Genomic DNA, 24,208 nt, shown 5'->3' on the forward strand with positions numbered 1-24,208 from the left:
AAACTAAGTTTTCTGAACCTCTTCAGACATCAGGCAGTGGTTAGGCTTGCAACGTTCACTTTTCTCCTTGGCTTATCAAAAGGCAAGGAAGGGCAAGGTTAAGTGGCCACACATCATGTATATGGATAGCAGAGCAATATGCTTTTGAAAAGTAAGCAACTTGTCTGTTGACCTCCAATTCTGATTCAAGATTTGGCATTCTGATTTCTGGTCTGCATCACAATTTCAGGACAATTACTTATGTGTTCTCTCTGTAAAAAGTGGTCACAACTCAGGTAGGGAAAACAAACCTACAAGGCACTTTTGAACTTGTAAGCAGCAATGGGAGGTTTGATAGAGAAGTGCTGATGCTTTGGCCATCTTCCTCTTTGGCTGATGATCAGGTTTTTCTTTTCTTTTTAGGTACCAAACAACAAGAAATTGTTGTTTCTCGAGGCAAAATCTTGGAGTTGCTTCGTCCTGATCCGAACACAGGAAAAGTTCATACTTTGCTGACAGTGGAAGTCTTTGGAATCATTCGCTCTCTCATGGCCTTCAGATTAACTGGTGGAACCAAAGACTACATTGTGGTGGGCAGTGATTCAGGTCGCATTGTTATCTTGGAATATCAGCCCTCAAAAAATGTGTTTGAGAAGATTCACCAGGAAACCTTTGGCAAGAGTGGATGTCGCAGAATTGTTCCTGGGCAGTATTTGGCTGTGGATCCTAAGGGGCGAGCTGTCATGATCAGTAAGTTGGGATGGTTGTTTTCAGTGGTAGCTGTATAATACTGTTGAGTAACTGAATGGGAGAAATGATTTGGATAAGAAACATTGGTTGGTTTTTCTATCCTTGGTCTAGGTTTTGAAACCGCTCCAATCAAAAGTGCTTTTATTGGCGATCCCAGTGCAACTAGATCTGTGTTGCAAATGGGAACTGAGAAGTTGTGAGTTTCCTTAGGCCATCTAAATGAGTTTGTGGTTGAGTTGATATGTAGACCAGGGTTTCCCAGTTTATACTCTTAGCCACTCCAGCTAGATTTACTCTCAGCCAATCAGGGTGATTCCATGTTACGAAGAATTTGTTGGAATGCAGCATAATTCAAAATACTTCCCTTCTACGCATTTGGTGTGGTTATGTGTATGACTGCTGAAAACTGAACTAAAAATAGAGCTAAGTTTGCTTAATGGGATGTACCGTATTTTCCCCTCTATAACACGCAGATTTTTTCTCCTAAAAAGGAAGGGGAAATGTCTGTGCGTGTTATAGAGCGAATGTGTGGTCCCTGGAGCCGAAAAATCAAGCAAAAATCAAATCGCGGGGCTGCACGCTGGAGAAGCGAAACCTGAAAAGAGGAAGCGGCTGCTTTCCTGCATTCTGCCTCAGGGTCTTACTGCCCACCCTTCTCTGTTTCGTTGCTGTGTTTGCTGAAACGGAACAAAGAGCAGGGAAAGCCCCTCCCTCCAGGCAAGCAGAGGGGAAAGCAGAGTGCGTCTCTGTGCTGCTGGGGGAGAGGGAGAGAGAGGGGGGAAGGGAGATAGAGGGGGGAGGGGGAGGGAGAGAGAGGGAGGGAGAGAGGGGGAGTGAGAGAGAGAGAGAGAGAGAGATGGCTGGCTTGGGTGGGGGGAAACTTTTGCCTTCCTTTCCTCCCTACCCCTCTCCTGCATTCTTAGCCAGCTGCTTCTCTGCACACCCCTCTCCTGCTCCTTGTCCCTTCTGTGTTTTTCCTTCCCTCCCCACTTAAAATGTGGTTACAAAGCATAGATCCTCAGGATCTTTGCATTGGGTCACCCCAAATTCACCATCAGATCACATAGCATGTCCATGGCTACAGCCTGCCCCCCCCCAAAATCACGCACCCACTGTTGCCTGGGGCTGCAATGGTGCAAAAACGTGGTTAAAAAGCATGGATCCACATGGATCCTCAGGATCTTTGCATTGGGTCACTCCAAATTCACCATCAGATCACATAGCATGTCCATGGCTACAGCCTGCACCAAAAAAATCACGCACCCACTGTTGCCTGGGGCTGCAATGGTGCAAAAATGTGGTTAAAAAGCATGGATCCACATGGATCCTCAGGATCTTTGCATTGGGTCACCCCAAATTCACCATCAGATCACATAGCATGTCCATGGCTACAGCCTGCACCAAAAAAATCACGCACCCACTGTTGCCTGGGGCTGCAATGGTGCAAAAATGTGGTTAAAAAGCATGGATCCACAGGGATTCTCAGGATCCTTGCATTGGGTCACCCCAACCAAATTCACCATCAGATCACATAGCATGTCCATGGCTACAGCCTGCCCCCCCCAAAATCACGCACCCACTGTTGCCTGGGGCTGCAATGGTGCAAAAATGTGGTTAAAAAGCATGGATCCACAGGGATTCTCAGGATCCTTGCATTGGGTCACCCCAAATTTACCATCAGATCACATGTCTGTGGCCACAGCATGAAGCCCAAAAATGATACATCCACTGTTTCATTCAGAATGTTTTTTCCCTTGTTTTCCTCCTCTAAAAACAATGTGCGTGTTATGGTCAGGTGCGTGTTATAGAGCGAAAAATACGGTAAGTGGAGCCTTCTGTGGGTGTCAGTTTGAAGAAAAGCACTTAAGCCCCATATAACTGGTGCAACAGTTTTCTCTTCCCTGAAGTGATGATTAGGAATTCATGTCTCTTCTCTGACATAAGACGTGGAGACATTTGGATCCAATTCTGATCAGGTTCTCATCATAAATGCCCATTTTCTTATGCATGCATCATGCCATTTTTTTAAAGCTGAAATGTAATTTTGGGGTTTGATACAAATCTTAGTAGCTAAAGTGGATCTGTAAAAACATTGAATGTTGAACATGGTTTTCTAATTGTTTACCGTCCTGTGATGGGAAAAAAGGTGTCTTCAGGTGAGCCTCCACTGCCATGGTTATAAGATCATATGCAGCTACCTTAATGCCACCTTTCTGCACTATGACAATGGCAGTTATGGCTCTTGTAGTCCAGAAGAGGATGGGTGTGCGAAACCCAATCCTGCTGTGGTTCAACTTCTAATGTTAAACTGGTTTAGTGTTACATCTGAATGCAACTATTGGTTCTTCCAACAGGAAAGTAGCAGGGGAAAACTGCTGTGTCTTGAGAGGGCTGCAAGGCCTGCTTATGCAAGAGTAGGGATTGGGCACCTTAAGCATTAAAGTGCAGACATCTTCTGCTTCTGTATTCCTAATGTTCTCTCTGTCTAATCTCTTCATAGGTGCCATTGAGAAGCAGAAGCTAGTGTACATTCTGAACAGGGATGCTGCAGCCCGACTCACAATTTCTTCCCCATTAGAAGCGCATAAAGCCAACACCTTGGTTTACCATGTAGTTGGAGTAGATGTGGGGTTTGAAAATCCCATGTTTGCCTGTCTGGAAATGGATTATGAGGTATTGGGGAATTCGTCTCTCTGGTGACTTCCCTGCTCAACTGTGTGTCTCTTTTTAAAAAATGCAACTAACACCTTGTTGACTCCTTTGTCAACAAAGTCAACTGTCCATCTTCAAGTTCTCCAGTATGCTTAGTATGCCCTTCTTATAAATAAACTGTCTTTCATCGTATTCTCCATAATACAGCAAAATAGAGATTTCTCTGGATGGCGTGGAGGAGGCCTCCAGTGCAACCATGGGTTAGGTCCCCACTATCAGAGTTAGGCAAGTCATATGACTGAGTACATAAACAGATCAGAAGGGCAAGGAGGGAAACAGGCCTTGGTGGGCAAGCAAGCAATTGCAGAGAGCAAATGCTCTCCAAAGGTGCCCAAGTCCTTGACTTTGGGCTTAGAACACAGCTTATGATCGGAGGGCACCTCACCTGAATTTGTACTAGTATTTTGTTCTTAGTGCCATATTAATAGCAACAACAGTATTACTATTTGTTGTGTATATAGTGTCATTTATGCACCGGTATGATATATTCCTGTAACCTAAGAGATTTCTATTCTAAAACAGACACAGGGAAACAGTAGAGGAATTGGGGAGGCAGGTGAAGAATGTGTGTTTGTTATTTATGTCAGCTCTGGATACATGTGGGACTGGCACTGTAAGACAGGAGTTGCATGGATGTCTCTTGAAGTGCTTTGCGGTGTTTCTATTGGTTAGTTTGATTATAAGTTTATATTAGAGGTCTCTGTACTGCCCTTCACCAAAATAGTCACAGGGTGGTTTACAAAGAACAAAACATAATTTTATTTTTATAAGTAATTCTTATATATTATGTTCCATTGATTTTGTGGCAATAGGGTCAGTTGCTGCACCAGATAAACAGGCAGGTGGCAGACTGAATAATCCGTTTCGGAACTATTGGATATTTAAATTTTTTATTCATGGCAGTTTTTCTTTCTTTATTACTCTTAATTTTTTCATTTTATTATGAACATTTATATAGTATTCTTCAGTTGAAATTTCCAGGACAGCTTATGTTAAAAATGCATCTAAAAGTATGTTCTCTTACGAGGCAGAGTATGACACTAATTTATTGTTGGTACATGTATTGTTTTCCACAGGAAGCTGACAATGACCCCACAGGAGAAGCGGCAGCCAACACCCAGCAAACCTTGACATTTTATGAGTTAGATCTGGGTTTGAACCATGTTGTCAGGAAATACAGTGAACCCTTGGAAGAACATGGCAACTTCCTCATTACAGGTACTGCTACCATTTCCAGTCCTTTTAGGGAAAAGACTTTATCCTAAGATGTCAGAAAGAGAACTGCTTGAGACAAATGCACATTTTCTGTAGGCTCAAGCCATACTTGATGAATGAAAATTAGATATCCTTGATAGTTGCTTTTGTGCCATGCTTTACAAAAGTGCAACAAGTATTTCCACTCTGTGCTCTACACTGGAAACCTAAAGTAGGTTAAAAAGTGGAGACCTCTGTTAGTAGGCAGAAATCATCAGATTCATGAAAGCTCACCATATGTAACCCTCTCACTCCTGTGCTTTTCTTTGCTACCCTGATGATTGTCTGCACCTTAGCCCAAACCATGACATTTGTCTTATTGCAGCAGACATTCGAACACGAATACATTGCCACCAAGTAGTCTGGCAGCCAGGCCAATACTGGACAGGGCAGGATTGCCCGGAGGGCCAGCCAGAGTAGGAAAGCTGGCTTGCCAGCCAGTAGGGTAACACTGGATATTTGCAAGTCCCTTCTTGCTTTCACTTCCTCTGCTTGAACACAGACCCCTCTTCAGCCTGAAAATGGTGGCAAACTTGTGCAGTTTTTTCTCAAGTGTACCTTGGGTAAACCAGTTCCACAAGAACCAGACGAAACTATACATGGAGCTGCTCTTCTTCAGCTTCTTACGACATGTTTCTTTTATTTGTTAGTCCCTGGAGGTTCTGATGGTCCCAGTGGAGTGCTGATTTGTTCTGAAAACTACATCACCTACAAAAATTTTGGTGACCAACCAGATATCCGATGTCCCATTCCCAGGAGAAGGGTAAGGATCTTGTAGCCTTTTTCACCCTAAAGGAATATCCCAGTAGCATTCTCTGGGCAGCTGAAAAAATGGTTCACCTTTCAAGTTTGGCCAGAAAATGCAGCATTTGTATGAAGATGAATGCATTATTAACAAAGCTGTGTAGGCTCCATTGAGGTCCTTAGTGAACTTGGGCTTCCATGGAGTGGGGAGTGGGTCTTCCCATGCCACACCTTACTTGTTAACTCCTTTTCCATATCAGCTAGAAAGAGCTGGCAGCAAAAGGTTGACTTATGATTTTGCAAAATTCTCTCAATGCTTGCTAAGACTTTTAGGGACCATTAGGAATTTGAATCTATGTAACAATATATCTGAAGAGTCCACAAGGGACTGTGCTGCCTGAGCTAGGCAGGCAGGCCACCATTGCCACCTCCAGCAGCTGTGCTGGTAGACTTTGCAATAATTGTGGATGAGGTTGCTCTAGAAAGTGCATGCTCCATCACCACTTTGTCATAACTGTGGAAAATACTCTTTTTGCTTTCATCACAGCAAAATGGCAGCAATGCAAGCACTTTGCAGGGTGATCTTGCCCACTGTGCCTTATTCTGAGCAAGGTGTGAGATAGGCACCAAGGAGAGCATTTGGGTTATCCTTGCTTTATGGGAGGAAGGACCCCGTTGAATGGCTAGCAGTAGTGCCAGCTGGTGATGGAGGCAGGTCATTTGAGGGTAGGGGTGCCTAGTCTTCAGCCTGAGTTATGTGGTGTAGAGTGGCTCATTATAGGACCAGCCACAAAAATATTAATTTCCTAGTAGCTGAAACCATTATGATAGAAATTATTACTTAAATATGGAAGTTCTGCTAATTGTAAACTGAAAGTGAAAACGCTGTTGTGGCTTGATGTGATGAGTTGATGTCTCTTCTCTGATGCTTATTGTGGAGATGGCATTTCTTTCTGATCAAGCATTTTTGGTGATTACGTACTTGGTGCTGTGCAGGACACAGAAAACACTGTCTAGAGGTTTTTAAATTGCAAATCTATATTAGAAAGTCAGACATTACTGAGAGAGGGCTGTACCTCCCATCTGGTGGAGTTGGGGTACAGTCTCCTTTGTTGCTTTAGCCTTCAGGCAGCAACTACAAATGGTCCTCTTTCAGAGGGTGTTTGAGACCCTTGAGCTGCAGTTTTAAGGTTCATGTTTTTGTTCCACTGCAAACCATTGCTTTGTCTGTTCTTTTTGTTGGTAGTTTAATTTTATGTCTTAATGTTTACTTGTAAGGTCTCTTGAGGTGCTTTGACAAGAGTTGGGAGATAGAATTAATTTAATAAATAGATTATCTTGGAAATTGATATTTGATGGGGGGGGGAGAGCTGGACCCAGGGATTGTGAGGTTTATAGCTCCTGCAAGGCCCAGTGAAAGAAGTGAGGGAAGTGGCTTGATAGAGGGCTCGGGAGCAGCATCCCAGAAGGGCCCAGGAAGGAGGACTAGCAGGAGAAGAACTTTCCCAGAATGGAAGGAAGCAGTGAGGGAGCTTGGCAAAGCTGCTATAAAGAGGGGTGATATTTGCAGTAGGAGGGAAGCCATTAACAGGTGATTTCTAGCTATGATTCCATTAGGGCAGCTTCTGCCTTTGAGTCTGACTTGCTCTTCCTTCTGGCAGAATGACTTGGATGACCCTGAAAGAGGCATGATTTTTGTCTGCTCTGCTACACACAAGACCAAGTCTATGTTCTTCTTCTTGGCTCAGACTGAGCAGGGTGACATCTTCAAAATCACCTTGGAGACTGATGAGGACATGGTACGTCTCCTGCTGTATTCATGAATGTTTGCTTTTGTGTGTGTGTGTGTGTGTGTGTGAGAGAGAGAGAGGGGGGGGGGAAATGTTTGTGTGTGAGGGGGAGAGAGGGAGGAAGAATGGGTGATGTGCGATCTTTCACATCTAGCTCAAGCAGTAACTCATTTGTGGTGGTTTCAGGTAACAGAAATTCGACTCAAGTACTTTGATACAGTTCCTGTCGCTGCTGCCATGTGTGTTCTGAAAACTGGGTTCCTCTTTGTGGCTTCTGAGTTTGGAAACCAGTAAGTAAAATCTCCGACTTCTTTCTGAAGGGTTGCTGAATTTTTATGCTTGATACTGCTGTTGATGTTCTGCAAAGCACACATGCAGTTTTGGCTACCTTTCCTTCTCCAAATCTGGAAATTGTTCAGGTTGTGGCTGAATCTCAGACCCTTGCAACCAATCACAGGTATGGCCTGCCTGCTTGGTTTCATCTTGCCAATTTCATCAAGGAGTGTGTCAGTGTCCTGTTTTCAGAATCTTACAGCAAGCATGGGTGTTGTGGGTTATTATGTTAGGATAAAATTTTGGATTTGTTTAGCCAGTGAGGCCCAAACACATCTATACACATATAGCTCATGGTGTGATATTTTATTCACAGGAAGAGAGAAAGGATCTGGGGCAGAGAGCGTTTTGTATTGTTTGCCTTTTCTACAGATAGACCAGGGGTAGTCAACCTTTTTATACCTAGCGCCCACTAATGCATCTTTCTTGATGGTAAAATTTCTTCACCGCCCACCAGTGCTCAATGGAAGGAGGATTCAGCTCGTTCCATAGAACCCCCTATCGCTCACCTAGAACCTTGAAATGCCCACTAGTGGGCAGTAGGGACCAGGTTCACAACTCCTGAGATAGACAAATAAGGATGTGAAGATGTGTCTTAAACTTGGCCCCTCAGCTACTCTCCTTTGTCCTCAAAATGTTTTCTTCAGCAAGCAGCCCTACATCTTGGACATAATTGAAATAGCAAAGCCTGGGGTGGGGAGGAAATGGTCCAGTTTCATCAGAAGTGGCCCTCCTAGTGTCTCCCTCTTCTCTTTGCAGCTACCTCTATCAGATTGCTCATCTGGGGGATGATGATGAGGAGCCAGAGTTCTCCTCTGCCATGCCCTTGGAGGAAGGAGACACATTCTTTTTCCAGCCTCGGCCTCTCAAGAACTTGGTGCTGGTGGATGAACTGGACAGCCTGTCTCCCATCTTGTGTTGTCAGGTATGCTGTGTGCTTTGTCCCATAGCTTGTGACAAGCTGCTGGGTTCTGTGTTGACCTCTGATGCTGGACATTGCATAGCCCTCTAGACCTTGAGAATAATTCCAAAAATGGTATAAGTTTCCAAAACTCCTTTAGATCAGAAACACAAAGCAGGTGAGTTAGTTCTTTGTCATGTTTGTATTTCACTTTTCCACAGAGTTGCTTAGCGCAACATGCCTGTCCCTCCTCTTCCCACCATTTATTTTCACAGCTGCTACTTTGGGTTGTAGGTTAGGAGGTGATACCCCTATGAGAGAGTGTCTGACTTGGTGGAAGTTGTATCCAGTGCACTGCACTCTTCTGAATTTTGCCACCTTTAATTTTGCACGGGATTTGTTAGGGGCCCAGGACTTAACACTTTATGCACCCCCAATAGTTTGCAAAGTGGGCTAGCATAACATTTTCTTAAGTTGAGCCAGCTGTAGGTCATTGTGCAGCATTTTTACAGAAGTGACTATCTGACGGGAGGGAATTCTGTCAGGAGAGAGCCCACTCCCAGTGGGAGCAGTCAGATTTTTTTTTTGATTTTTTTTAAAGGTGAAATTTGGGAGAGGGGTGGCTTGAAGGCCACTTTTTTTTGCCAATCCTGCATGACAGTGGGGGATCTATGGAAGCAGTTGGTTTTTTTTAAAAAAAGGCCTAAAATACTGGAGGTCTTGAGTGGAAACAAAAACCCTTTGGGGGAGCCACTTGCGGCACCTGATTTATAAAAAGGTAATTTTATACAAAACACCAAAATGTAAATTAATACTTTAAAATACCTCACAAAACTGCAAGCCTTTCAAAAAACCTACATAATTGGCAAACCAAAGTTAATGGACTATGCTGAAATGTAAAACTAACTGGAAAGCTCAGAAATCAAGACAACAAGAAATTTAAAAAAGAGTGGGAAATGTTTATTATGTATTTGCAAAAGTATTGTAAACAGGTTAATACATTGGCAGGATTTTAAAAACACTTGAAATTTAAGAAATAGTATAGGAAATCTGAGGTAAAAAAATAATTTGGAGTAGAAATGCAGCTGAAAAGAAAACTTAAGGAACGGGGGGTGGGGAGTCACAGGGTTCGGAGAATCCCATTTTATGGATTTGATATTGTTTATGTATTTTTCTTTGTTTGTGGTTATTGTATTTGTTATTATGAGTTGTTGTTGTTTGTTATTTTTGTTGAAAATGTATTCAAAATATATATTAAAAAAGCCTAAATACAATTTTGAAGGGAAATCCGAAAAGTTGAAATTTGAAAAACATGGAGTAAAAGGTTGGAAGATGAGCTCTTCCATAAAAGATCGCTCCAACTGTGAGACTAATTCAGGGGAATATCTTCCCTACTTGATGTCATTTGCCATTAGTTATTAATGCAGATTACCAGTTTATCAAGTGGCAAATGTGAGAACCTTTGCCGCAATCACATATGTAAATAGGAGTAAAATGTTGTAGCTCTATTTATGATGCTTCGAAAGTGATAACCATCGTAATCGAACAACCTGTCACCTTTCCTCTCTTATCCCTGCATCTTGGCGGCTTTCTGTGCAGATAGCTGATCTGGCTAATGAAGACACCCCTCAGTTATATGTGGCCTGTGGGAGGGGGCCTCGGTCGTCACTGAGGGTCCTTAGACATGGACTTGAGGTAAGAAGGGCAGGACATGAAGAGCAAAGCCATTCTGGATCTTCCTCTTGGGTGAAACCTTTTTTGTTAGATGAGAATGGATTCACTGGTGTATTCTGAAGCTGAGTAGAGCTAGAACAGGCATAGGCAAACACCTCCAGATGTTTTTGAGACTACAATTCTCATCATCCCTGACCACTGGTCCTGTTAGCTAGGTATGATGGGAGTTGTAGTCCCAAAACATCTGGAGGGCCGAGTTTGCCTATGCCTGGGCTAGAATGTCAGCCTAACTGATCTCACAGTTTGGTTAGAGTTTAGAGCCAGGTGGGTGAATCACATTTGCTGCACTATGTGAGAATGTCATAAGAAGTCATAAATAGCATGTGCATTGGGGATTTTGGAGAAATATACTGAGCTAGATTTTCCAGTGGTTGGGTTCAGTGTAAAGCATTTTTATAGTGGTTGAAGGACAGAATAATTCTTTTGTTTTCTCCTGTGCAATAGTAATAATTAGGTCCTTTTTATTTGGTGGAGAAAAGCTCTGTTTTAAGCTTTTTAGCATTAATAAAATATGTCTTTCTCTAGGTATCTGAAATGGCCGTCTCAGAGTTGCCTGGTAACCCCAATGCTGTATGGACAGTGAGGAGGCATGTTGAAGGTAGGAGGTCTTCTGTGATGCAAATGCAGTGGTAAATGGCACGTTAAATTTCATTGTTTTTAGGAGTCCTTCCCTGCTGAGAGCAGGAGCACTGACAATGCTGTTGCCCCTCTTGCTATGGATGTAGTGCATTCTGTTCAGTGATCTCTTGGCAGTGTTGCCTTTAACTCACTGCTGTGGCCTTTCTTGGTGTCTCTTAGTATATGATTATGATCTTTACCACTCATGGTGTTCCTTCAGCCTCCACCCCCGCCTTTCACTGGAATTGTCTTTGCCATACAGCCTTTGGTATCTTATGTACTACTACACCTTCTGTGTGTTCCTGGAATCTCTGCTGGCACAATGAAAGTGGGCGGCTGTCCTGGGACATTCTATCTTGGGGTGTGTTATTGCAATAGAACCTGACCTGTCTGTGGAAGAAGAAGAGGCCTTAATGCACAATCCTAGGCTTATGGTGGTAACATGATTGTTTCGCTCAAAAGCTCCGTGGACAGCACAATTATGACTCTTCATACTACATCATTTGCTTAATCATGAAAGAGTATTGTGCTTTTTTGGAATTAGGGGAAGTTGTAATGCCCTTCCCTGAAGGCATGTCTGAGAAATAACCAGGTACCCCTCCTGACTTGCATTTGCCATTTGCTGAAGGCCCTTGCTCCTCATTTTGTGTGTGTGTTGTTGTTGTTGTTGTTGTTGTTGTTGTTTTTCTTCATATATTAATCTGTCCTCTGTGATGGAGTCAAAAGTGTGTATGGTCTTCAGACAGGACATCCGTGCTGTTCTCAGCTGTCTAGCTAGCACAGAACTTTGGAAAGCCAGAACCCGTTTTGATCAGCCTTTCTGTATTTTCAGCAGTTCAAGATTTGCTCTGAAAATGCTTTCCTGACCTGCAAGGGTTGCTTGTCATTCACATGGCTGGTGGTCAGGAAAAAAAAATGCCCCTGTGAGACTTTTCCCAGACAGCAGCTGGTTTTTCATGGAGTGGAATTTAGAATCATAGAATTGGAAGGGACCCAAGGGCCATCTAGTCTAACCCCCTGCAATCTCAGCTAAAGCGTCCATGGCAGATGGCCATCCAACTTGTTTCATGTGTGAAAATAAATTTATTATATGTGGACTTCAGTGCCTCATAAATGTTTGGGTGACCCAAGTGAGTCCCAGCTCTCACGTTACAGTATGATTGAGTAGAATACATTGGTCAGGAGGATAGCTTTACTGGTTCAGTTTCGCATCATGCACAAGGTTGTTTGATGCACTTAGTATTTATTAATGGCTCCCTCTAACCAGGTGTGTGCCAGTTTTCGCCATGTAATGTGTTAATGCAATGGCTTGGTGTCTAAAAAATGCTGAGCCATGGTTTCTTAAACCATGGTTGGGTTGTACCCTGCCCAGTGGCTTAACTATGGTTTGTTTACTGCCAACAAACCACAATTTGAAGCCGTGACTTCTTGTTGGCTTTGGAACCTTGTTTAGTTTTTAATTACGGCTTGCTATTCTGTATGAATCCACCACATTTCCTCAATCACTATTTCTTTGGCCATCTCACCACCTCCTCACTAAGCTACAAAGCTACAAAGCTACAAAGACATGTGGCAAGATCAGCTTGAAAAGAAACCAAACTTGGGAAAAGAAAGCCATGGTTTGTTTTATTATCTGTGGTACAACTTGTGCCATATACATGGTCAAACAAACAATGACTTCACTTTGTGTGCAAACCAGGCCAGTAGTACAGAACTGACTTGGTCATAATGTGGTAATCCTGCCTGTGTCTGGCTTGTGCTTCTGAAGTTCTGCATTCTCTCATGTTACATGTGTACCATATGAACCCCTTCCAAGCAAAAACTAACCTTGGCTGGTATGTGGTCCCTGCTACTACCAATACCAAGCCTTCTTTTTTCTTCCACAGGTGGCTGGTGGTGGAGGTGCTGATCCCCTCCCACAGGTGTGTACCTACAGCCAGGGGCTGTAACTGGAGGGGGGAGGAAGAGACACAACCTTGAGGCTCTTTTTAAATTACTTTTCTTGCAAACACCTCTTTCAGCAAACTATGTAAGAAGTCAGTATCCAAGTACCATCTGAGTCCTCAGCCCTCTCCTGAGCTGGGATAAGAACTGGCTTTTACTGTCCAATTGCTTTCCACATCCTTGGGGTCTTTCTCAAGATTAAGTTAAGCTTCACATGCCTGTAACTATAAGGAACTGCCATCTTTTCTTGCCCACTGGTCCTGGGCATTCCAGTATTTTAATGGGGGTGGTGAGACCAAGTTCACGTTTAGAGATGTTAAAGTCTAGATATTCATTATACCATATTCTTCTACACCCCAGAGTTCTGGGTTTAGTGACTGTTGTTCCTTACCAGAGTTCCCACTCTAGGTGCAAAATGAACAATACAGGCAGCTGTCTGATGCGCTGTTGACATATGATGGACCTTGTCTGCTCACTCACCCTGTTGGCCTCACATTGCTCTGTGCTGAGAAGGAGAAAAGAGGTGCTGCTTGCCTGTCTTGATTCCTCTCTGGCTTGACTTCTTTCCCCTGCCTTTCACAGGAAGTTGGTGGTGGTGTTACCATTTCACTGCTGCTCACAAAACGACTTACAAGACTATTTAAATACAGCATAGCTTATGCAGCAGTTAAAATCCATGTGCAAAGTTAAGAGGCATGAGATCATGGGCATATCTGCAACTTTTAAACAGTGATATTTCAAGTACTTCTGTGATCACTACCTCCCTCACTCAAAACTTTGCCGATGCTGTCTTTTATGGAGCAGTCAGACACTGGGCATAAGTTTCATTTAATTTTTCCAAGAGAGTTTGGGCTAGGAAAGCCATGTATGCACTGTCATTAGAGCTAACAGGTTACTTCTGTAACCACAAGAAAGGAATCTCAACAAAAATTAATGTTTGTGAATGAATTCCCAGTGCTAATGATACTGTTAACAATCTAGTCCATGATGAACTTCTGACTATTCGGACACCATGATTTTCCAAATAATTGATTTGCTTCTTGTGTTTAAAAGGGGTAAATTCAATTGTGTAGATAAAATGAGGGATGAAGCTGCATGGGAACCCCAATAGTTGTCCAGGAGCGCCCCCTCCCCCAAAAGCTAGTTCTGGCAGCTGTTGGGTGCCAGCAGACTGAGGACAGTGGGGGTGCTTTGTGAATAAGGAAGCCTTGCTGCCTGTGTTGCTGAACCTTGTGCATCCATTACAGTCGAATGCTTATGACATGGGTGAATCTGAAGACCTGAGTGCCTCAATTTTGGAACTGTGTTAGGAGTCTGTGGAGGACTTGGGTGGCGGCTTTAGCCTTTATTGTGACAGAGAGGAGCACATGTCATGGACTTCTGCACTGAGGTGGGAGTGAGTTCCACTCAGGTCAGCAAGTAAAAGGGTGAATGGCTTTGCTTTTGCCAACCTTAGGGCCCTCTCATCTGTTTTGGACTATCAGCTTTCCCCAGCACAGCTGATGGGAGCTGCAACCCAAAACAGCTGAATGGGCATGAGTTTGGTGAAGGCTATACAGTAAGCCTGAAATTTAGGGGGGGTATATTATGGGGAAAGCACCAAAAGCCAAAATCACATATGGCCAAAACACATTGGAGGATATTGTGAAAGTCGTCTCCCCCCTCAGATGCCTGCCCCCCTTTTAATTTATTTGCCAAGCACAAAAAGCTGAATTCGCACAAATTAAATACATGTAAGTTACAAGGTTACTGTATCTAGTTTCTGAAGCTGAACTCATTAGAGCCCTCCTGTATGAGTTGCTCATTTGCTTGCTCCTTTGCCTGCTGCCTCCACAGGATTGGCTGTGAGCTTGGTGGGCCAATCCGCTGTTGGTATTTAACTCTTTAGAATAGCTGTTTTCCATATCTGAGTTCTTTGAAGCTGGTGGTCTACAGATGAAAAGAAATATACAGCCTAAGATCCTGATTTGTGTGCTGCCCCTGTAAAAGGCCAAGCTGGAGAGTGCTTAACATGGAAAGCAGCTACACAAGCATAGGTGACAGGAACACGGAAGCAGCCATTGGGCCATTGGCTCAGTATTCTCTACCCTAGCTGGCCGTGTCCCTGCAGGGCTTTCTTTTGGGAGGTATTAGCAGCGCTGCTAGGGACGCAGGTGGCGCTGTGGGTTAAAGCCTCAGCGCCTAGGACTTGCCGATCGAAAGGTTGGCGGTTCGAATCCCTGCGGCGGGGTGCGCTCCCGCTGCTCGGTCCCAGCGCCTGCCAACCTAGCAGTTCGAAAGCACCTCCGGGTGCAAGTAGATAAATAGGGACCGCTTACCAGCGGGAAGGTAAACGGCGTTTCCGTGTGCGGCTCTGGCTCGCCAGAGCAGCGATGTCACGCTGGCCACGTGACCCGGAAGTGTCTCCGGACAGCGCTGGCCCCTGGCCTCTTGAGTGAGATGGGCGCACAACCCCAGAGTCTGTCAAGACTGGCCCGTACGGGCAGGGGTACCTTTACCTTTACCTTTAGCAGCGCTGCTAGGGATTGCACCAGCAGGGGAAATGTTTTCTGCTATAGTGGTAATTTCTAAATGGTTTCATTGGCAGAATGAATGTGAGGAAACTGAACAGTGACGTGTCTGTTAAAATGTTACATATTTATTTGTTTATTATTAAATTTGTTAGTCACTTTATATTTCCCAAGGCAACCCAAAGCAACTTACAGCCAATTAAAATTCATATTAACATATCTATGCATTGTCTAAATCCTGTGTAATCTCTGGCACTGTATTTAAAACATGTGAATAAGCTATTTTGTTTCTATCGATAGAGGACAACTGGAAAGTGTTCATGTATCCATTTCCAAGCTGAGTGGACACCATGTTAGTTAACATTACAGTCTCTTCAGCCCCACTTTTTTTTTACTTCAATTGAATCCATGTTGCCCCCCTGGTATCTCCATCCTTGGCAGTATTGCTGTTTAATTCTTCCCTTTTGCCCCCATTTATTTCCATAAAACTGCAGCCAAATTCTTTCCCTTCTGCCTCTTGAACAAGAAATCCCCTTGGTCTTTTTGGTGCTAACTAAACCGGACTTGCCACTTAGCATCTACTGTGGAAGCCTGAACTCTAGGGAGGACAACTGCTTGACCTGGAGTTCCTGTAGGGCTCCATTGTGGGAAGATGCAAAGAGAAGAGCATCTTGATGCAGAAGTGCGGATCTTGCCACTATGGGCATATCTCTTTCTAGTGGCTTCTAATCTTGCATTTTGATGGTTCAATGCAATTTATACCTGTGAAGCCATAGAAGTTTCTCTAGCTCTGCAAAAGCCTGCTCTGACTCAGATTCCTCAATCTGGCGGTTAATAGTTCAGTGGCATTCTGGGGTTTTTTTCCTTTCTGGAATGTGGAAAGAAGGTGTGTGGATTCTTACTATTAACTTCTGGTGGAAAGATCTAAAATCTGTGAGAGGTTGCTAACCATTTGTTCTCTGAGCTTCCATCTGCTTCATTAGTTCATTGTTTTCGTAATAGTGTTTTGTTATCCCTCCTGCCAACTCCATCATTTTTTTTAAAAGAACTAAATTAGCTGCATCTCACATGTTTTAGTTAAGTTACATTATCTGGGTTGGTGTATTTTTATTAACCTGTGGGATTTATTTTGATCTGCATCACAATTTTTGTTTGACAGATACTCTGTGTTTGTGTGTGTTATTTAGAGAGAGCAAATGAGAATAAACTGTTCTGTTGGCTGCAGGCATAAACGTCTTGTCTGATCATTTTCTTGTGGTTAGGAGGAGAGCAAGAAACTGTTTTCACTTCAGTTGTATTCTGACCCAGATGTGATTATGATATAAATGGGGGGGGGGGGAGAGGCTCTCAAAGAAGGTCCACACTTCTTGCTGTAGCTTCCTTGTGCCTTGAGTATTCTTCTCCTTTTACCACAGTCCAAGTGTCTGAAGGCCATGCTGCCCCTTTGTCATGAACTTGTGTGTGATGGTGTTGATGGAAATAACTGTAGTAGCCTTTGTGAAGAGTTTCTGTTGTCCATATTTGTTCTACAAACCTCTTTCTTGACCTTCTAAATATTGGCACCCGTCTTCTTTCTTCTGTAATTAGATGAATTTGATGCCTATATCATTGTGTCCTTCGTCAATGCCACCCTGGTACTGTCTATCGGAGAAACTGTAGAGGAGGTTACAGACTCGGGATTCCTTGGTACTACGCCCACCTTGTCTTGCTCATTGTTGGGAGATGATGCTTTGGTGCAGGTAAGGGGCCTTTTACCTCTTAGTGTTCTGCTTGCCTTTTGCAGCCAGGCCTGTTGGCCTTCTCAAGAGATGCAAGGAGAGGGTTTGGTTGTGGTGCTCTCCTGGCATGGATGGGGTGGTGGTAGCTTATTTAATAGTTGTGACCTGCAAACTGGCTAGAGAATAAGGTCACCTTTAAGGTTGGGAAAGGACTGTTCCCAGAGCCTTTCAAAGTAAGATTCCCTTGGTGTTCCGCTCTTACTAAAAAACGTTTAGTCTTCTACTGCATTATTTTAACTGGTTGCATAGACTAATATTCCCTGTGATTTTTGTTTTGTTTTGTTTTTAAAGGTAGATAGGAGCTTGTGGAATCTTGATCATTTACCTTGGTAGCACTTTTCAAGTTGCTGTTTGTTGACCTTGCCCTCTTTCAGCTAGATTTAATGAGAACACTTGATGGTGAATGGCAGAAATTAGTTGTGTGAATGAGACAAAGATTATAGATCATTTTGTAAACTAAAAAGCTGTACAGGTAGGCATGGAAATCTTGCCATGTGCTTGTGGCAAATGGGCTAGAGATGGGCATTCTGAGTAAGCTTTTGTAAACCAGATAAGAGGTGCTGGTTCTTCTGCTTCCCTTGTTGACCTGTGGTGTGTCCAAATGACAGTAAAAAACGATGTGAGCAAGCAGTTTAGGAAAAAATTAAAAAAGGCTAGGCTGATAACTTCTGTGAACTGACTTGCAAGGCTAGCCTAATAATGGAAAGAACAGCAAAGGCACTTCCTGTCAAATGGACTGACTCAGCATCTTATTTCTGTATTTGTTTAGGTTTATCCTGATGGCATCCGGCACATCAGAGCAGATAAAAGAGTTAATGAGTGGAAAACACCAGGGAAGAAAACCATCGTCAAATGTGCTGTGAATCAGAGACAAGTGGTGATCGCACTGACAGGGGGAGAGCTGGTCTACTTTGAGATGGACCCAGTACGTGAGCTTAGCTGGAGGGAGATGTGACTTTCATGAGGGTTTGCAGACTAGGCTTGCAGTGGAAACAAATGAGAACTGCATCAGAGCATTATTGGGCTCCTTATGTCGCATTCCTTCATTTCAGGGGTTCTTGTGCAGAATAACATTCGGGTAATTTGTGCTATTTGGGTGGGGTGGGTGTTTGGGGGTTGCTTTGGTGGGCCATTGCAGAGACTGGCATATTTTTAAGACCAGCTTATCTCTGATAAACTTGGTGTTCTTCAAAGTGCTCCAGGCTTCCTACCTCAAAAGGTCAAACAAGCAAGGTCACCTGTCATCATAGGTGGTTTAAAGAATTTACTGCACAGCTCTTGATCTGAAATGAGTCTGGTTCTGCTAATCCAGGTGTGACTTCCTTCCTCCATTGTGCCTTTTTTCCATACCAGTCAGGGCAGCTGAATGAATACACAGAGAGGAAGGAGATGTCTGCTGACGTGGTGTGCATGAGCTTGGCCAACGTTCCCCCAGGAGAGCAGCGCTCCCGGTTCCTTGCTGTTGGGCTGGTGGACAACACTGTGCGCATCATTTCCCTCGACCCCTCTGTAAGTGCTTCCTGAGAGTCGCTTGCCTGTAGCTAAGCCTTTGCTGACCCAAATTAAAGTAACCAAAACTACCCCCCCCCCCCAAAAAAAAAACTGAGTGAGAGGAAGTTCCAGGCGTGGTTAGCAGGGCTTTCCTTTCTTTGGATGTGAGAATGCACTAGACTGACTTTGGTTTGTTCTCTAATATGAAAGGAGAGCATATTGGAAGCAAGCAGACTTATAAAGTGGGCAATACAACTACTGGTGCTTCGTCAGAAACCCCAAAGGCATGGCTTACTCCTCCAGTACCCCAATATGTCTTCCAATTTTAGCTGACTCCAGCTGAACTCTAGCATGCTCTTTTCCCAACCCAAACTGCAGTTGCTTTCTCTCCCCTCCCCTTCTTTTTTTTGATACCCTGCCTCTTAATTTGAAGGTTCAGGCATTCCAAAGGGCTTGATGCCAGGAAGGCGCATCCAAGCCTCTGGTCATGCGTATAATAGGTCAATTCACAATAATCAAGGTGTATGTTGTACATGAGCTTTCTCCAACCTGGTGACTTTCAGATGGTTTGAACTACAACTCACCCCAGCCCTAGCCAGTTTGGCTGAGGATTATGGGAGTTGTATTCCAAACTTTCGGAAGATAGTGGGTTGCCTGAAAGAAGGCCAGAGCTAAAAATGATTCTTCAAAGACTTCCTCAGATGAAATGAATCTTCCCACAGATTGCTCCAAATGGAGAAACACTTTGAGCTGGTTGGCATAATCAACATTGCCATGTGCTTCTTCAATCTATCTCTTCAGACTGCTGGGGGATGTGGTTGAATGCCCTCCTACATAGAAAATTGGCAGATCATCTTAGTCTTCTCCTTCAAATGTGCCAGGCATTTTTGTACAAAGGAGAATCCAGCCATTTACAGTTCCTCAGCTGATGTCTGAAGTGGTTCAGGGTAGCAACAAAGACCTTATGTGTTATGCTTTGTTCTTTCTATCTGCTTTAGTAATGGTGTCTTCCTTCTCCATCCCTTAGGACTGTCTTCAGCCGCTGAGTATGCAAGCTCTCCCTGCCCAGCCAGAATCACTGTGTATTGTGGAAATGGGTGGAGCTGAGAAGCAGGATGAGCTGGGAGAGCGGGGCTCAATTGGCTTCTTGTATCTGAACATTGGCTTGCAGGTGAGCAATTACTGCCCAGAACCTTTGCTGGATCCTCGATATATGGGATTGGACCAGGTCTTGCTGCATTTGACTGGACTGTATGGGAAGCTATACTCTTGAGTTTGTACAACCCTATAGAGACCCGTTCCACATACCCTCCCAGAAGGCCTGCCAGAATGGAACACTGCGTCCCTCCTGCCACCTTCTTCGCTCTTCCAGAGCTCCCGAGGAACGGAACCCTCTCCCGCTTTATTAAGGCAGACTCTAATCCCATTGTGAAGGATACCTTCTGTCTGCCAGGGAGGAGGGTGGAAGTGTTAGAGCTCATCTTCCAGCGGGTCAGGGGTCTTTGTATTTAGGTGGGAAGTGGCAGTAGCCTACACTTTAAGCTGCTTCACAAAAAAGCCTTTTCTTAGTTTGTTAAAGGAGGAAACAGCAGCTTTGTAGCAGTGTTGTGCTTAATTTTGTACATGCCAGAGAGAACCTGGAAATAGTAAGACTTCCAGAGTCAGGAGCTGAAGATACATTGGTATTCTGAGTTCATCTGGTGCTCTTTTTCTCTCTGCCTGCCCTTGTCCCTCTCCCCACACCTTGCTTTGCTCATCTTCCCTTGTAACCCAGAACGGTGTGCTTCTCCGAACTGTCCTTGATCCAGTTACTGGTGACCTCTCTGACACAAGGACCAGGTATCTGGGCTCGCGCCCTGTGAAGCTCTTCCGAGTCCGGATGCAAGGCCAAGAAGCGGTGAGTGAGCGGGGAATCAGAGGAGTGCACTCATGAAAAGCTGGAGGGGGAGGAGCAAAAACTTCAGGAGGACTGTGAATCTGGTGACTAAGATCTTTGAGAAATTTGGGGTGGGATGAGTTCACATCTAAATTCCTTGTTTACCGTCTGGTACAGAGGGAAAATACATGCTATTGGATGGGGGTGTGAGTGAGGGAGAAAACAAAAGTGTTGATCAGGCCAGGGGAAAGGAAATACCTTGGCCTGCTTCTGGATCCTGCTCATTTTAGCTGCTTGTGGGAAAGGGAGGGGGGCATTAAAGGAGGAGGAAGTACTCAATGTACTTTGTTTGCCTGGCTCTTGCTGCTGTACTCATTGCACCTGATTTACAGAGTGCAAGGTGTTTTTGAAGGTTGGTGATAAAGTAGCCAGGCTTGTGGCCTTCAGGATCATATTGTTGTGGAGCTGGAAGGGACCCTGTGGGTCATCTAGTCCAACACCATGCAATGCAGGAATCTCAATTTGGCCCCCTCAAAACTTCTCTTATGCTGGTGGCTTGGGGACTCCTAGAGCCTGTAATTAGTTCTGCCCTGCCAACAGAGCCTTTGATTGTGGACTTCTAGAAGGCAGCCAGCTTGGTTCCCAGAGGTGTGAGCTGCTCTGTCCCATTTGCTGTTCTCTCCCTGAGTTTTCTCTCTCTTCTTTTCCTCCTGCTCCAGGTGCTGGCCATGTCAAGCCGTTCTTGGCTGAGTTACTCCTATCAGTCCCGCTTCCACTTAACACCCCTCTCATATGAAACGTTGGAGTTTGCCTCTGGCTTTGCTTCAGAGCAGTGTCCAGAGGGCATAGTAGCCATCTCAACAAACACACTGAGGTTCGTATCAAAATGCCAGCGGTGGGAAAGGAAACAAATAATGGAACCTATTTGCCTTCTCTCTTGGCACACAGGACTGTCTGTCTGCCTTGCTTGTCTGTCCCAAGCTCCTTCCTGCGCAAAGCAGGGGCATCTGGTGCCCAAAAGGGTTGCCCTGAATGCCTCCTTTCTACATGACCTTGCATGGGTAAGGTGGCTTACCCACTCTGCATTGAGTAGCTTGATCTGGTCTCCTTCCTAGTTGCTCAAGATGGGAAGGAGAGCTGTACATGGCAGCCACCCACCCACTGCATCCCACCCGAAGCATGACTGGTTGTTGGGAGGAGATTATTCCTTGGTGGTAGCCAGTCTGTGGAGTGTACACTTCAGAGGCTGCTCTACTTTTTCACAAAGCATCGGGTGCTTCTGAAAAAGCAGCCTTGTTGGTTTTGTTGAAGGTCTACTTGATCTCTCTTCAGGGGCAGGAGGCAGCTGTCTCTCCTGATCTTGAATATTAAAGGAGGTTGCCTGGCATGCTGACACCCACAAGCTTTCCTGCATGAAGCTCCGTAGAATACAAAGTACTGTGAATTGGCTGTCAGGGGTGGCCATTGTAAATAAGCCTGCAAAAGTAACTGGTCTTTAGCCATCATGCAAGTGCAGGTACAGCGCTCTTCCTTCCGCTAAGCAGACTGAAGGAGGAGGGACGCAAGGACCCTTTCCTCCTCTGCCTTTCACTCACACACTCATGGAGCTCCCCATCACTGATGGCTACCAGGCAAGTTGTCAGTTTTCAGGTTGAAAAGGTCCCACTTCTGCTGGATGGAAGGTGGTTCATGCCACAGATGCTTGCCCTCAAGGGAGGCTCCATTGTTTGGCCTGGATGTCCTTTTAGGTCCTTTAAGGTGGCTCACTGGGATAAGCCTAATGTCTGCAACTTTTTGGCTCCCACAGGATTTTGGCCCTGGAGAAGCTTGGAGCTGTCTTCAACCAGGTTGCCTTCCCGTTGCAGTACACTCCTAGGAAGTTCGTCATCCACCCTGAGAGCAACAACCTAATCATCATTGAGACGGACCACAATGCTTATACTGAGGCCACTAAAGCCCAAAGGAAGCAGCAGATGGCGGAGGTAACATGCCTGGCTTCTGCCTCGGGCCCAGCTCTCACCAAAGAAGGGCAGGGACAGGATTCTGTGAGCTGGAGCTTCTTTTGCTGCTGCTGCACTTGGTGGGGAAGTTGTCGCAACACAGTGCAGAGCAGTGACCACTTTCCTTTCTAGAGAGGAGGCTAGTCTACTTTTGTAACCCATGGAAAAGCTCACTTACTTTCTGCACCTCAGTTAGGACTGCCTAATCATCATAATCACAAGAAGCAGTGATGGCCACCAACTTGGATGGCTTTAAAAGAGCATTAAATAACTTCACGGAGAAGTATATTATCAGTTGCCTACTAACCATGATGACTATATTCTGTCTCCATTGCCAAAAACAGCATCCCTCTAAATGCCAGTTCTTGGGAATGACTTAGGTCCTGCTTGGGCTTCCAAGAGGCAACTGCTTTGGCCACTGTGAGAACAGGATGCTGCACTAGAGATAGGTCTTTGGCCTGAACCAGCAGGCAGCTCTTACAGTCCTTTTTTTGCCCCTTTGTGCATTGCAGGAAATGGTGGAAGCCGCAGGGGAAGATGAGAGGGAACTAGCTGCAGAGATGGCGGCAGCGTTTCTGAACGAGAACCTTCCCGAGTCCATCTTTGGTGCCCCAAAGGCAGGAAATGGACAATGGGCGTCTGTTGTCCGGGTGATGAACCCCATCCAAGGAAACACTTTAGATCTAGTCCAGCTGGAGCAAAATGAAGCTGCCTTCAGGTAAGGAACAGTTTCTGCACCTCTGAAGCAAGTTACCCTTTTGAATGCTGCCCTTTCTGCTAAATAATGGAAATACTCTTTATACTTTTGTATACTTACTTTGGTCATACTTGAAGTACACCAGTCAAACCAAATATTTACTTGTGCTATTGTAGCTAGATGACTCTAGAATATAATTAAATAAAGCAAAAATGTGGTCTGCCTGAAGTTGTTTGGGGTCTTGGGGCTGATACACGGCAGTCATTTACCATGATCTTCTCAGCTGACAATGGCCCTAATTAAGTCTCATTCAGTTTGAGTATTGCATTTCTATGCTTCCTTAGTCACAAGCAAATGGTACAACATACTCTTCGCTGCTGCCTTCCCCCAAAGCGTTCTCTCTTGCTCTTCGTTGCTGTGAAGCAACTGCTTCTTTTGCCTTCCCAGTCTTCCCTTGTCTTGTCAAGTAACATTATCGTTCTGGCTCTCTACAGTGTGGCAGTGTGCCGATTTGCCAATGGTGGTGACGACTGGCATGTTCTAGTGGGCGTAGCCAAGGACCTCATCCTGAACCCACGCTCTGTGGCTGGAGGCTTTGTCTACACCTATAAGTTGATAAACAGTGGGGAGAAGCTTGAGTTCTTGCACAAGGTGAGAATTTCCTCCACTAGTGGGTTGGAGGGGGAGGAATCTGGGAAGATGAACATGGATGGGGCTTGCCAAGAGGTTGCTAAAATGTACTGATGAGACCCAACTCTTTGGGACGGAAATCTCTTGGTTGGGAACAGAGGACCATCACTGTTAGTAAGTACTCCACAAATGGTTTTCCTTCTGTCCACAAAACAGCAGCCATATCAAAAATCACATTGGATTTTGCCAGTGTTTGCCATGCAAAATGTATGCACATTGCTTGCTGCCAGGGAAATTTGAGCAATTATAGTAATGGTGTGACAGTTGCAGTTATCTAATGGACATTTGAAGCAAAACAAGCATAGACCTGTGAATGGGTCATTTATAGGTGATCTGACTTGAGCTTTTGCAGCATCTGATGGTGGTTGCTGAATACTTTGGCTTCTGTTGACGTGGAGAAAGCCAAC

General features: G+C 44.6%; 1 protein-coding gene and 1 long non-coding RNA gene across 5 annotated transcripts in view; one reads left to right on the top strand and one right to left on the bottom strand.

Annotated features, from left to right (window-relative positions):
* SF3B3 (splicing factor 3b subunit 3) overlaps window positions 1-24,208 on the top strand; it is a 32,197-nt gene that overhangs the window by 1,539 nt on the left and 6,450 nt on the right. For all 4 annotated transcript variants that reach the window (XM_083749890.1, XM_083749891.1, XM_083749893.1 and 1 more), the window contains exons 3-20: window positions 403-729; window positions 3,230-3,402; window positions 4,518-4,659; window positions 5,346-5,458; window positions 7,101-7,238; window positions 7,416-7,519; window positions 8,322-8,487; window positions 10,063-10,158; window positions 10,723-10,795; window positions 16,857-17,008; window positions 17,817-17,972; window positions 18,401-18,556; window positions 19,566-19,709; window positions 20,313-20,435; window positions 21,134-21,288; window positions 22,222-22,396; window positions 22,927-23,132; window positions 23,606-23,762. In XM_083749890.1, coding sequence (XP_083606016.1) covers window positions 403-729; window positions 3,230-3,402; window positions 4,518-4,659; window positions 5,346-5,458; window positions 7,101-7,238; window positions 7,416-7,519; window positions 8,322-8,487; window positions 10,063-10,158; window positions 10,723-10,795; window positions 16,857-17,008; window positions 17,817-17,972; window positions 18,401-18,556; window positions 19,566-19,709; window positions 20,313-20,435; window positions 21,134-21,288; window positions 22,222-22,396; window positions 22,927-23,132; window positions 23,606-23,762 — 2,756 coding nt within the window. The remainder of the gene's footprint in view (window positions 1-402; window positions 730-3,229; window positions 3,403-4,517; window positions 4,660-5,345; window positions 5,459-7,100; window positions 7,239-7,415; window positions 7,520-8,321; window positions 8,488-10,062; window positions 10,159-10,722; window positions 10,796-16,856; window positions 17,009-17,816; window positions 17,973-18,400; window positions 18,557-19,565; window positions 19,710-20,312; window positions 20,436-21,133; window positions 21,289-22,221; window positions 22,397-22,926; window positions 23,133-23,605; window positions 23,763-24,208) is intronic.
* LOC310851022 lies at window positions 1,596-2,175 on the bottom strand. The gene is made up of 3 exons (XR_014567539.1): window positions 1,839-2,175; window positions 1,671-1,746; window positions 1,596-1,635 (listed from the first exon to the last, which is right to left on the bottom strand). It is a non-coding gene; the product is annotated as an uncharacterized lncRNA (long non-coding RNA).

The sequence above is a fragment of the Podarcis gaigeae genome (genome assembly GCF_964106915.1).
Source record: "Podarcis gaigeae genome assembly, chromosome: 8".
NCBI classification, from domain to species: Eukaryota; Metazoa; Chordata; class Lepidosauria; order Squamata; family Lacertidae; genus Podarcis; species Podarcis gaigeae.